Source organism: Dreissena polymorpha, chromosome 6, assembly GCF_020536995.1.
Source record: "Dreissena polymorpha isolate Duluth1 chromosome 6, UMN_Dpol_1.0, whole genome shotgun sequence".
NCBI classification, from domain to species: Eukaryota; Metazoa; Mollusca; class Bivalvia; order Myida; family Dreissenidae; genus Dreissena; species Dreissena polymorpha.
Window position 1 is genome coordinate 8,314,527 of NC_068360.1, and position 14,812 is coordinate 8,329,338.

The 14,812-nt window shown below is 36.5% G+C and overlaps 1 protein-coding gene across 4 annotated transcripts in view; it reads right to left on the bottom strand.

Annotated features, from left to right (window-relative positions):
* Positions 1 to 14,812, bottom strand: part of LOC127833649 (transmembrane protein 164-like) — a 64,746-nt gene that overhangs the window by 15,497 nt on the left and 34,437 nt on the right. For 3 of the 4 annotated variants that reach the window (XM_052359042.1, XM_052359039.1, XM_052359040.1), the window contains exons 2-3: positions 9,439 to 9,822; positions 2,567 to 2,683 (exon numbers count right to left, since the gene is read on the bottom strand). In XM_052359042.1, coding sequence (XP_052215002.1) covers positions 2,567 to 2,683; positions 9,439 to 9,759 — 438 coding nt within the window. In that variant the 5' untranslated portion in view covers positions 9,760 to 9,822. Of the gene's footprint in view, positions 1 to 2,566; positions 2,684 to 9,438; positions 9,823 to 10,028; positions 10,108 to 14,812 lie in introns of those variants that run through there. The other variant, XM_052359041.1, reaches the window with a different exon arrangement.

Below are 14,812 nucleotides of genomic sequence, written 5' to 3' on the forward strand. Positions count from 1 at the left end.
CACATATATTTGACCTCTGACCTTGAAGGATGACCTTGACCTTTCACCACTCAAAATGTGAAGCTCTATTACACATGCATGCCAAATATCAAGTTGCTATCTTCAATATTGAAATATTGCAAAAGTGTACATTAAATGAGCGATTTTGACCCATATATTTGACCTTTGACCTTGAAGGATGACCTTGACCTTTCACCATTCAAAATGTGCAGCTCTATGAGATGCATATGCATGCCAAATATCAAGTTGCTATCTTCAATATTGCAAAAGTTATTGCAAATGTTAAAGTTGGCGCAAACCAACAGACCAACCAACAGACCAACAGACACAGCAAAAACAATATGTCCCCCACTACTATAGTGGGGGACATAAAAAGTTATGGCCAATGTTTAAGTTTTCGGACGGACAGACACCATAAATTTGACCTTGAAGGATGACCTTGACCTTAACCTTTCACCACTCAAAATGTGCAGCTCCATGAGATACACATGCATGCCAAATATCAAGTTGCTATCTTAAAAAGTAAAAAAGTTACGGCCAATGTTTAAGTTTTTTGCGGACGGACAGACAGACTGACGGACAGTTCAACTGCTTTATGCCACCCTACTGGGGGGCATAAAAATTATTTTTTGGGTGTGGGGGTGGGGTGGGGGTATAGTGTGAGGGTGTGGTGGTCATTTATTATATGATCTTTAATTAAAAAATAATAATGGGGGGGATTGAGGGGGGATTCGGGGGGGGGGGGGGGGGGGCTTTGGGGATGGTTTGGACGGAGTCAATTGTGGTATGTCATGTAAGTGTTGTTTTGTCAAAGTATCAATCGAATCTAATCATTAATAAAGAAGTTATGGCAATTTTAGCAAAATTTAATCATTTGACCTTGAGAGTCAAGGTCATTCAAAGGTCAAGGTAAAATTCAACTTGCCAGGTACAGTACCCTCAAGATAGCATGAAAATATTTAAAGTTTAAAAGCAATAGTCTTGATACTTTAGAAGTAAAGTGGATCTAAACACAAAATGTTACCATATATTCAAAGTTACTTAGTCAAAAAAGGGCCATAATTCCGTAAAAATGACAACCAGAGTTATGCAACTTGTCCTTTACTGTCCCCTTATGATACTTTGCGAGTGTTCCAAGTATATAAGCAATATCTATGATACTTTAGGGGTAAAGTGGACCAAAACACAAAACTTAACCAAATGTTCAAGTATAAAGGGCCCATAATTCCGTAAAAATGACATCCACAGAGTTACATTACTTTGCCTGCACAGTCCCCTTACGATAGTTAGTAAGTGTTGCAAGTATGAAAGCAATGGCTTTGATACTTTAGGAAAAAAGTGGACCTAAACACAAAACTTCACTAAATTTTCAATTTTCTAAGTATAAAAAGGGCACATAATTCTGTCAAAATGCCAGTCAGAGTTACATAACTTAACCTGCACAGTCCCCTTACGATAGTTAGTAAGTGTTGCAAGTATGAAAGCAATGGTTTTCATACTTTAGGAAAAAAGTGGACCTAAACACAAAACTTAACCAAATTTTTAATTTTCTAAGTATAAAAAGGGCACATAATTCCGTCAAATGTCAGTCAGAGTTACATAACTTTGCCTGCTCAGTCCCCTTACAATAGTTAGTAAGTGTTGCAAGTATGAAAGCAATGTCTTTGATACTTAGGGAATAAAATGGACCTAAACACAAAACTTAACCAAAATTTTCAATTTTCTTAGTATAAAAAGGGCACATTATTCTGTCAAAATGCAAGCCAGAATTATCTAACTTTGCCTGCCCAGTCCCCTCATGATAGTAAGTAAGTGTACTAAGTTTGAATGCAATACCATTGATACTTTATGAGAAAAGTGTACCTAAACGCAAAACTTAACCGGACACTGACGCCAACACCAAGGTGATGACAATAGCTCATAATTTTTTTTTCAAAAAATAGATGAGCTAAAAACAATAAAACGAACCTTATCTGTTGCCCTGCACAATGAACTAATAGTAGGATAAGTTGTAAGCATATATAAATTTGGTATTAAAACAGGCTGATTATTTTTTTTTATTTATTGCATATGGAAACGGGGAAATGATGGCAGTGTTTAATGAATCAATATTACACAAATGGATATCAGTTGGAAATTCTGATCTGCCATACATTTAAGATGAAGTAATCTTACAAAATAAACAACCTAGTTAAGTGCATGATGATATTACTCATAATCATAGAAAGGACACATTGTTGTACTGATCTACAATCAACCTTGTGACATGGAGATACATGTAGCAAGATTGAAACTTACACCAGGTAGTGTTGATTTTAATGAAAAGACACTACTTCCGCAACTAGGACTGTTTTTTTCAGAGGCTAACAGCAAGCTCACTTGCCCAAGGTTTTCTTGAGAAATTATTTTTTTAAATCAGGTATCAGGGAATACAAATTAATTCAAAGTCATTTGGTGGGGAATTGTTCATTTATAATTGGGGATGAGATAGCATTTTGGCTCTTTTTATATGAGATATATAAACCTCCCCCAAACGATTCAATATCTAAACTTTTCCTCGACCTACCAAGCGTGTATTGATGACTGGGAAGAGGATAGCTATGGGAGCCCCAGTCAGCATGTGGAGATGCAGTCGAAACATGGCCGTCACCAGCTTGCCAGGGGGGGCCGCCAGGATGTAGATCTGAAAATAGCCATCAGTGTTGTTTAACCTTTCGCACTCAGATAAGCATTTTGACACTTTTGTAGTGTCATAGAAAATCAAATTAATCTTAAGACCTTTCTTACTACATTCTTCTTTAAAAGCCTTCATTTCCAACAGTAAGATACTGATGAGCATGAGAAAAGAGCATAAAACATTTACAGACTGAGAGTTATTGGTTTTGTGCTGTTAGCAAATAGCCATTTTCACTTGGATTCATAATAGTAGGAAAGTTTTAAGCAATAATCCATAACAGCCTTATGATGTCAGTTTCTTATCCTTTTTGGTGTAATTATAATGGGTATCATTCATCAAGCTAAGATGTTTTATTCATACATGCCATACGTCCCGGATTGTCCGGGACAGTCCCGGAAATGAAGAACTTGTCCCGCTGTCCCGGAAATCTGTCAAATGTCCCGGAATTTACAAAATCCTTATATACATGTACCTTATCTTGGGCTTAACTGCACCTCGAATCTGTGTATATCTGCAGCGTCTCCTTGACAATGCCTACCCGAATAGGCGGACTACGCTTCGTGTCAAAATCGATCAATTAACAGGGGTCCTGTTATCATATCGATTGTCTCACGTTCGCGGTCAAACCGAAAAGGCGGCCTTGTTTAATGTGGTTGTTAATTGACTTTAATCTACTACGTCATTATTTCCCGCTGCGTAAGGGCAAAGGATAGTTGTTCACACATCTGAAGTCCAACATCGCTGATTAAAAAATTAAAAGCAGTTTATGTTCGCACGTTTAACCGACAAAGAAGTTGAGTAAAAAAGTAAGCATATAAAAACGTCATCCTGTCCGGATTTTAAGTTGACGATCTACCGGTACTGTTTTGTTGTATTTGTTTTAATGTAATAGGTTGTATGTATTGTGAATTGATTTGAGTTGACGATCTAACGGTACTGTATTGTTGTATTTTTTAATATATAAATGTTATAAATGAATAAAGGGTATCAACAGCTACGCGTTACACACCGGTCTTAATAACAATAACGCAGTGACGTCACCATCTATGTTAAGAACGCTTACACTGAAAACACGTGGCTTGTATCTAGTAACGGAAGTAGTAATGTTTAATTTGACGTTAAAAGATCAAGTGTATTTCGGATAGGCTTTCGAACTTTTGCAATTAACGATGCCAAACAAAAAAAAAACGTACCCAAAAATGCATATGTCTATAAATATCGCTACATTTTATACATGTCCCGGAAAATCGGCAAAAGTCCCGGACAATTTAACTCAATGTCCCGGAATTGGTCTGAAAAATTATGGCATGTATGTTTTATTTAATTTTTACCGTTTTTGTCTCAAATTAACAAAATTAAAAAAGGGTTTATTCAAAATGCTGCATTCAATTACCCGCCTGATGCCCAAGACGAAAGCCGTGTTATTGATTGTTTTTCATTCAATGGCCCTTTTGCATAAGTCATCCAAACTAAAGCCAATGTCAAGGTCAAAATGAGGTCAGTTGATGTGAGTATGCCAAGGTTTGAATGAAACTATCAAAGCTTTTAAGTATGTTAAGCAACAGAATTGAGCAAAGGATAAACAATTTGTCGTTTTCGCTTAACTCTGAGCTTTCACCTTTTGAAAAGGTCTTCAAACACATCCATGCAATAATGATACAGCTTAATAGGGGTATTCCACTACGACCCGATTCCCCACTATTTGTCCCCATTTCCAATATTTTTAGGTCGGGGACATTCGTAGCTCAATCGGCGAAAGGCCTATCTCATTCGTTACTAGTCTTGGACCGGTCGAAGGTGATTCCTGCAGCTTGTGTGCTACCAAAAAATCGTAGCCAGATTTTAAGCGTGTTTAAAATTTGGCCAGGACCTCCAAGACTGCATTTAATCGCAGTTGACTCGTAACAGCGTCGTAGTGCGTTCTTGTGCGTCGTAATGGAATCATAGGTAATTTGTGACTCAATTGGGAAATCTGTGATCACATGATCTGTCTACGAATCAGCTTCGCCTTTCTCAAGACTCTCACGAGTTTGTCCCGAATGAGTTAGCAAGCCAGCTAAGATTCTTGCGATTTAGATCAAGACTCTCACAAGTTCACCTCGATTGAGTTGTGAGCGCGATAAAATTCTTGCGATTTAGATCAATATCAATAGATATTGGCGCCTTACTCATGGGTGCGTTCGGTGAGGTCCTAGCTTAGTTGTGACCAATCTGAATTGTTCATAGTACAGTCGCAGTAGATTCGTAAACATCGAGGTGACGTCGCTACCCTATTCGCAAGACTTCAATCAAACCCCACCATTCGACTTAACACAATTGTACCAGTGTCGTAACTGAATCGTAGACTGCAGTCACGAGTTTTCCCGATTCAATAAATGTGATAAATTGTAGCGAATCGTGTGCTTATTTTCGTAGTGGAATAGGGCCATAATGCACAATCATGTAGCAAGCAAACTGGATGTTAAGAGAAAAAGCATCATTTTGTTTGTAGAAATCTTACGACAAGATGTAAGCTTTGTAAAGATATTGGTTCATTTGAAAAAGAATAAGTCCAAAACTATATATAAGGTCAATGTAAATTTCAAAATGAGGTCAGGTGAGACTGGTTTGTTGATACTGTTCAAAGACATCATAGATTCAATTCTCAAAGAATAGTAGGTATGGAGTAGTGCTGCAACAATATACCGGTATATCGGTATATATCGCAATACGCAATCCGCATATTGTATTGCGATACGATTTTCGTCATACCGGTACGAAAATTTTACAAACATGCATCTACATTTCGTTCAGAAAAGCCATCCAAAATAATGATATCAAGGTAAACAAAACAAAGCGGTATTTTGTAAAAATAAATTGTTACGTACAAATGGCATTCTAAAAAGTCTATTATACAGAGTAGCGTTGTTACATGGGAGCATTCATTCTATGCTTTTAAACGAATTATCGGTGAATTAATTAAGCACAACTAAATGTTTCGTTCGATTCTGAAATAAGCATTATTAAATTTGTAATCCGAATTTTGGAAACATGCTTCCGAAATGTAATGCTAAAGCGACAATAAAAAAAGTGCTTTATTCTTTTTCTCAATAAAAAGCGAAAGCGCGCAAAAATTATACAGACATGTAGAACGTCGCGTGCAAAGTGTGGGTGTATTTGTGTTGTATAAAACGGGAACATCACGTCAGGCGATTTACGCGTGTTCAGTGGAAAAAAAAACGCCCGATTGGAAGTTATTTCATCACATCTTTAAATAGTAACAAATGCCAAAATGTATTTGATATTTAAGAAAATTGGTGAATGTTTGTGTTTTGTGTTATTCTTGAGCATTTTTACCAGAATTTGCTTTAAAACTGGAATATACAGGATTATCGGGTAATTGGCGAGTTATAATTTTGGTACAAGTAAGCAATATATTGCGATATATTGCAATACGGGTTTTTGAGCTGACAATATATCGCAATACGCTTTTTGGCGTATTGTTGCAGCACTAGTATGGAGCATTATTGATGTCAGAAGATATTTGTCATTTAGGGTAAACCAGGAATTTGGTCCTTCTTCATACATGCAAGTACAAAAGTAGGTCAGTGTCAACATCAAAATGAGGTAAGGGTGAAATGGTTGTGGTGATTGCGTTCAATGACTATCTATGATACTAAGCTTTGTAAGTACAGTAATTATTCCAAGTTTTCAGACGCTCAAAGTTTTCGGGCACCCTCTTTTTCTTAGCAAAAATAATTATTTTTCGTGACTCTAAATTTTCGGATACATGGGTAACAAAAAGTTCCCTCCATAATTAATGTCTCTTTATTTTCAGACAGTATATTTAACCGTGCTTTTCTCAGACTTTGACCCTGTTTTTCGCTTATCTTGTGACACTTTGATCATGGATTTTTCGATCATGTTTCATAAAACCTAGCAGATTCCTGCCTGAGGGCAATGGACTATTACATTTGCATAATTGGGTAAATAACCATGTATACCGGTAGAAAGTACTGGATTTACCCAACAGCATTTGAAAGAAGAATGTTTTCTATTAAATTTTTAATGTTTTGTTCTATAATTATCATTTCTGGCAAGAGTTAGCAATGCTGTGAAGTTGTTTTTTTAAGCAGAAAAAGAAGAGTTAATCACAAGAAAATTAGTGTTCATTGATCTATTGCATAATTACATGTATTTCAATAATTATAATTATAATTTTCGGACACCTTAATTTATGTCACTAAATTTTTCGGACACCTGTAATTTTGTGTATCTAAATTTTCTGACACGAAAAACATAATTATTTTTTAGTGTCCGAAAACATAAGAGTTATTACGATAAGCATTATTGATGCTTAACGAATTGTGTCATTTAGGGTTAATATATAATGATGATGTGATACAACATTTATCAAGTTTCAATTCAATCCCTTGAAAAATGTAGAAGTGTGCCACATATATCAGGGCTTTTTTTTCTTGATTGGGGGAAAGGGTTGATTGGAAGAAAGGGTCTGATCTTCTATTTTGGGGAAAAAATTACTGACAAAACTGAAATAGAGGAAAAATTTCCCAAAGTAAGCTTGAAGTTTGGGGAAAATTTCATCATTTGTACAAAATTTTATTTGGGGAAAGGGGCCTTTCTAGGGGGAAGGGGCTTTTATAAGGCCCGTGCTGAAAAAAGAAAAAAAAGCCCTGTATATGGATCTATTTGTGGGTCCATCTAACAAGAGCACCGCATAACGGGTGCCAACGCTCGGCTGCGGGTGCAGTTTTCAATAAATGAAAGGTTGTCAGAATTTTTTATTTATTTTTTTATTTTTTTAGAGGTCACATTGACCTTGACCTTTGACCTAGTGACCCAAAAATGGGTGTGGCGTGTAGAACTCATCACGGTGCATCTACATATGAAGTTGCAAAGTTGTAGGTTGAAGCACTTTGATTTTAGAGCCAATATTAAGGTTTTAGCACTGCGGACGGCAGACGCCTGAAGGCAGACGCCGGACAGTAGATGCCTGACGGCAGACGCCGGACGACAAGCTGGCTATGACAATACCTCGGGTTTTCTCCGAAAACAGCCGAGCTAAAAATGTTATACTACTACAATATTCCCAAATGGGCAGGATGTATTGAACATGGAATTGTAGCTAATGTATTTCACTTTCCTAATAAAAGCTAAGGAAACTGTTTTAAATTATATATCTTGTCTGGAAATCTGGCCCAAAAAATCAAATACACATGTAACAGCAGCTGCTGCTTTGTAAACATTAACAGTAGACAAAGGAATTGTAAACATTACACAATATGCAAGAAACAATTTATCCTAACTGATATCTTTGAGCACGTTTTGTTATGAACATAAATGATAGAGACCTCAGTTTACAAAGCAAAAGGCTGTTACTGATCAAATAATCTAGGGACCTGTGACTATTGTTTGAGAATGTATGCCTGTCATAATAAAAGCATGGGATAGATAATGGCATAATTCATGCCACATGTGTTGAAAGAATGGATGTATGAATAATACACTATCCGTTTTTATTTCAGACTTATTGACTTAAGCCCTAGTGAAAATCCCCAGCACTTGCATTTACATGAATGAGGCAGTCTTTTGAGGGTTATTTTGCTGGGTTTTTTATTCATCTGCATGAAATGTTTTAAGTTTGTGGAGCAAACTTTTCACCATGTCGCATAGTGGATATGGTGTCCTCCTAGTGATTGGGAGCATTCTTTTGATGTCCCATATAGACACCAAGTACTGGTTCTAGGCCCAGGAAACGGACTCGAGAGCATTTCAAATAAGTAGGAATTACTTTCTATGCAATCAAGCTAAAATAAATAGGTTTAAACTAAATATTTTAGTAAAACCAATATTTGCAATTGTAAACAGATAAGATATAGAATAACAAGTCTCGCTTTCGGTTATCAATGAATGAATCATGTGCTTTCAGTAAAATTTAAAATGACTTTCCTTATAATTTAATCCATGTCTGTTTTAATACTGCACTGTAAAAACGCTGTAGAAATCTTTTGTTTCTTTATTGTAATCGCCAATTGCAATAAATCTGGATTATTCGATGTTTTTTTAATCTTTTTAACATACCAACGCGAGTTTTGCAACACCATTTTGTTTGTTTAATTGTGAGGTTGATCGGCCACGCTTGAACTAATACATCGGTTGCACCGGTTTGAATTTTATATCAATTCACGTTTGGAATAGATTTAAACAAGCGACAACAGTTAAACGATTCTTAAACAAAATTTGCAAATTCGGAACAAAAATTAGATATAAAACTTATTTTTATGTTGTGAATTGGCCGTTTTTGACAGTTTTGAGCACAAAAAGTCCGTGTTTTTAAAGATTTAAAAAGAATGTTTTTGTAAATGTTAGATTTGTTAATTGTCCGTATCAAAATTGTGAAATGTCTGTCCACGGCCAGTCTCAAAGAAGAAAAAAAAACTTTGAAGATAACGCTGCCTGTCAATGTAATATGTGGAGAGGTTTCAAAATCTGATTTTTCAGGCTGCTTATGAACTATTCTTAAAAATCGTCATTCCCTCATCAACCCCACATTTTTTAACAAGCATCTCTAAAATCATCACTCGGATAATTGCATTATTTGCAAACTTTGCCAAAACACGCGGTTTCATGGAAAAATCACACCCCCCTCATATATAACATTCGCCTCAAATCAAGTATTGGGTATAATTTACATCAAACATTTAAAAAGAAAATCTAATTTCTAAAAAGAAAATTACTGTTCTAAGTTATTGTACTCTCACCTGAATCATACTGGTCACATGACACGGATTAAAGATCCATATAAACTGTCGTGTGGCTAACTTAAAGCCCAGCTCAATTCCAAACGTCAAGCACATGGCAACCAACAGAACCCTTTTCCCGCAGTCCCCACGTTTGTCTGTTACAGCTGTGGTCTCGGGCAATGTTACGCGTTTGTACGCAAATTTGATACAAATGGCGGCAAAAACACACGCCAGTCCACTTTCCGCCACTCGTTGCCATAAAGGGATGAAGTCAACGCATTCCTGACCTCCGTTGCCTGGTAGCGTGTGATCAACCCCTGCGTACGCCCATTCAAACATGGCTGACAAAAGGTTCCCGTTCTTTGTGATATAATTCTCAGCTGGTCAACTGGTTAAAACGTTCTGAAATGCATGTGATAATATATTAACAATTTTCTGACATTATATGTTTCTCAATCTGTATAAAATCCTGTTACAATGTTCTAACATGTAAGTTTTCTTTGATTATCATTTTAACACATCTTTTAAAAAAAAGATATCCTGTAAAACTATATCATGCAATTAAGAGCATAATGTAAATTTGTTATCATAATTTATTTTATGTTTACTTCAGTGTGTTTTTCAAAGGAAAGTGTGAGCTTGTAATATTTTATCAAATGAATCTTTTTCATAGCCAGACTAGTCATCCTGTTCAATTTCCTTAAAGTTTCAACATATTTTCCTCATAACTTTGTTAACATTTATTTACTTCCTTACTGCGAATAATGACACAACAAACAATAATATTACTTAATAGAATAAAATCATGAATAGATAATTTATTGTGAGAACAAACACATCCACATGGCACCTTACAAACACAACATGATGAAAACTAATGATACAAGAGGCCTTGCGGGTGCAGACCGCTCATCTATTTTTCTTTTCAAAGGTGTAGGGACCTATCTCAATTTCAATCACGAAGGAGGGAGGGGTGGAGTGGAGAGGGGTGTATAGTGTGGGGGTGTGGTCACAGTACATTATCTTCCAAAAATGCGAAAAAAATGCAAAAAAACAATATTTTTGGGGGGAGGGGGGGGGAATCTTGGGTGGGATGGTTGGACGGTATTTCACAAATAAAATAATAACAAGATGCATTTGTGAAACACAATGTCCCCCTATATGACGTTTGACCTTGTAGGATGACCTTGACCTTGTAGGATGACCTTGACGTTGACCCTTCACCACTCAAAATGTGCAGCTCCATGAGATACACATGCATTTCAAATATAAAATTGCTAGCTTCAATATTGCAGAAGTGACATTACATGAGCAATTTTGACCCATATATTTGACCTTGAAGGATGACCTTGACCTTGACCTTTCACCACTAAAAATGTGCAGCTCCATGAGATACACATGCATGCCAAATATCAAGTTGCTATCTTCAATATTGCAAAAGTATTCAGAAAATTAGCGATTTGGGCCACATATATTTGACCTCTGACCTTAAAGGATGACCTTGACCTTTCACCACTCTAAATGTGCAGCTCCATGAGATACACATGCATGCCAAATATCAAGTTGCTATCTTCAATATTGCAAAAGTACTCATAAAATGAGCGATTTTGGCCACATATATTTGACATCTTACCTTGAAGGATGACCTTGACCTTGCACCACTCAAAATGTGCAGCTCCATGAGATACACATGCATGCCAAATATCAAGTTGCTATCTTGAATATTGAAATACTGCAAAAGTGTACATTAAATGAGCGATTTTGACCCATATATTTGACCTTTGACCTTGAAGGATGACCTTGACCTTGACCTTTCACCACTCAAAATGTGCAGCTCCATGAGATACATATGCATGCCAAATATCAAGTTGCTTTCTTTAATATTGCAAAAGTTATTGCAAATGTTAAAGTTGGCGCAAACCAACCAACCAACCAACAGACCAACCAACAGACCAACAGACAGGGCAAAAACAATATGTCCCCCACTACTATAGTGGCGGACATAAAAATAAATATTTGTGTTTTTTAACCATGTTTGAAAAAAACAAGAGATGTGTTTGTCAGAAACACAATGCCCCCTATTTCACCGCTTTGAAATTTTTGTAATGTTTTTTTACCTTTGACCTTGAAGGATGACCTTGACCTTGAACTTCCACCACTCAAAATGTGCAGCTTTATGAGAACGCCGCTTTGAAATATTGTTTGTTTGACCTTTGACCTTGAAAGATGACCTTGACCTTGAAGGATGACCTTGACCTTGAACTTCCACCACTCAAAATGTGCAGCTTCATGATAACGCCGCTTTGAAATTATCTATTTTTTTACTTTTGACCTTGAAGGATGACCTTGACCTTGAAGAATGACCTTGACCTTAAACTTCCACCACTCAAAATGTGCAGCTTCATGAGAACGCCGCTTTGAAATATAACAAAATGACCTTTGACCTTTAAGGATGACCTTGACCTTGAAGGATGACCTTGAACTTCCCCCACTCAAAATGTGCAGCTTCATGAGAACGCCATTTTGAATTTTTTATATTTTTTTTTTACCTCGAAGGATGACCTTTACCTTGCACTTTCACCATTCAAAATGTGCAGCTTCATGATAATGCCGCTTTGATTTTTAAAATTTTGTTTGACCTTTGAACTTGAAGGATGATCTTGACCTTGAAGGATGACCTTGACCTTGAACCTACACCACTCAAAATGTGCAGCTTCATAAGAACACCGCTTTGAAATTAAAAAAAAAAATTTTTACCTTGAAGGATGAATTTGAAAGATGACCTTGACCTTGAACTTCCACCACTCAAAATGTGCAGCTTCATGAGATACACATGCATGCCAAATATCAAGTTGCTATCTTCAATATTAAAAAAGTTATGGCCATTTTTAAAGTTTTCTGACGGAGAGACGCCATATATTTGACATTTTGACCTTGGAGGATGAACTTCACCTTCACCTTTCACCACTCAAAATGTTTAGATCTATGAGATACACATGCATGCCAAATATCAAGTTGCTATCTTCAATATTGAAAAAGTTATGGCCAATGTTTAAGTTTTCGGACAGACAAACACCATAAATTTGGCATTTGACCGTGAAGGATGACCTTGACCTTTCACCACTCAAAATGTGAAGCTCCATGAGATACACATGCATGCCAAATATCAAGTTGCTATCTTAAAAAGTGAAAAAGTTATGGCCAATGTTAAAGTTTTTTTCGGACGGACAGACAGACTGACTGACAGACAGTTCAACTGCTTTATGCCACCCTACCGGGGGTATAAAAATTATTTTTTGGGGTGGGGAGGGGGGTATAGTGTGAGGGTGTGGTGGTCATTTATTAGATGATCTTTAAAAAAAAATTAATATGACGGGGGGATTGAGGGGGGATTTGGGGGGGGGGATTCGGGGGATGAGGGATGGTCTGGGTGGAGTCAATTGTGGTATGTCAGGTAAGAGTTGTTTTGTCAAAGTATCAATCGAATCTAATCATAAATAAAGAAGTTATGGCAATTTTAGCAAAATTATATAATTTGACCTTGAGAGTCAAGGTCATTCAAAGGTCAAGGTAAAATTTAACTTGCAAGGTACAGTTCCCTCATGATAGCATGAAAGTATTTAAAGTTTAAAAGCAATAGCCTTGATATTTTAGAAGTTAAGTGGATCTAAACACAAATGTTACCATATATTCAATGTTACTAATCAAAAAAGGGCCAATTCCGTAAAAATGACAACCAGAGTTATGCAACTTGTCCTTTACTGTCCTCTTATGATAGTTTGCGGGTGTCCCAAGTATGAAAGCAATATCTATGATACTTTAGGGGTAAAGTGGACCAAAACACAAAACTTAACCAAATTTTCAAGTATAAAGGGCCCATAATTCCGTTAAAATGCCAGTCAGAGTTACATAATTTGCCTGTACAGTCCCCTTACGATAGTTAGTAAGTGTTGCAAGTATGAAAGCAATAGCTTTGATACTTTAGTCAAAAAGTGGACCTAAACACAAAACTTAACCAAATTTTAAAGTATAAAAAGGGCACATAATTCTGTCAAAATGCCAGTCAGAGTTACATAACTTTGCCTGCACAGTCCCCTTATGATAGTTAGTATATGTTGCAAGTATGAAAGCAATAGCTTTGATACTTAAGGAATTAAATGGACCTAAACACAAAACTTAACCAAAATTTTCAATTTTCTAAGTATAAAAATGGCAAATTTTCCTGTCAAAATGCAAGCCAGAGTTATCTAACTTTGCCTGCCCAGTCCCCTCATGATAGTAAGTAAGTGTACCAAGTTTGAATGCAATAGCATTGATACTTTATGAGAAAAGTGGACCTAATCGCAAAACTGAACCTGACGCCGACGCCAAGGTGATGACATTAGTTCATAATATTTTCAAAAAATAGATGAGCTAAATATGTATGATTAACTAACAGAACATAATCATCATGATAAAAATTAAAGTTAACCCATTTATGCCTAGCGTCTAGAAAAAAGGCCTTGGCAAACAGACTAGACCCAGATGAGAAGCCGCATGATGCTTAAAGAAATTTCTGTAAGGAATATTCTAAATATAGAAATAAATATACTAGACATCTCTAATTTTAGGAATAAATTGATCCAATTTAGAAGGATGGGAGAATCCACTAGGCATAAATGGGTTAAAGTAAACTATAAATTACTATCCAGCTTCCCTGCCTCAAGGTGAAACTAAACAAGGGCTGTTGTAAAACATGCATGCCCCCCATATGGGCTGTCAGTTATAGTGGCAGCCATTGTGTGAATACGTTTTTTGGCACTGTGACCTTGACCTTTGACCTAGTGACCTGAAAGTCAATATGGGTCATCTGTGAGTCATGATCAATGTACCTATGAAGTTTCATGATCCTAGGCGAAAGCGTTCTTGAGTTACTCAAGTATCATCCGGAAACCATTTTTCTAAGTTGAGTCACCGTGACCTTGACCTTTGACCTAGTGACCTGAAAATCAATAGGGGTCATCTGCGAGTCATGATCAATATACCTATGAAGTTTCATAATCTTAGGCATAAGCATTCTTGAGTTATCATCCGGAAACCAATTACTATTCCAGGTCTACGTGACCTTGACCTTTGACCTAGTGACCTGAAAATCAATAGGTGTCATCTGCCAGTCATGAACAATGTACCTATGAAGTTTCATGATCCTAGGAATAAGCGTTCTTGAGTTATCATCCGGAAACCATTTTTCTATTTCAGGTCACTGTGATCTTGACCTTTGACCTGTGACCTGAAAATCAATAGGGGTCATCTGCGAGACATAATCAATGTACCTATGAAGATTCATGATCCTAGGCATAAGCGTTCTTGAGTTAATGATCATCCAGAAACCATTTTACTATTTCCGGTCACT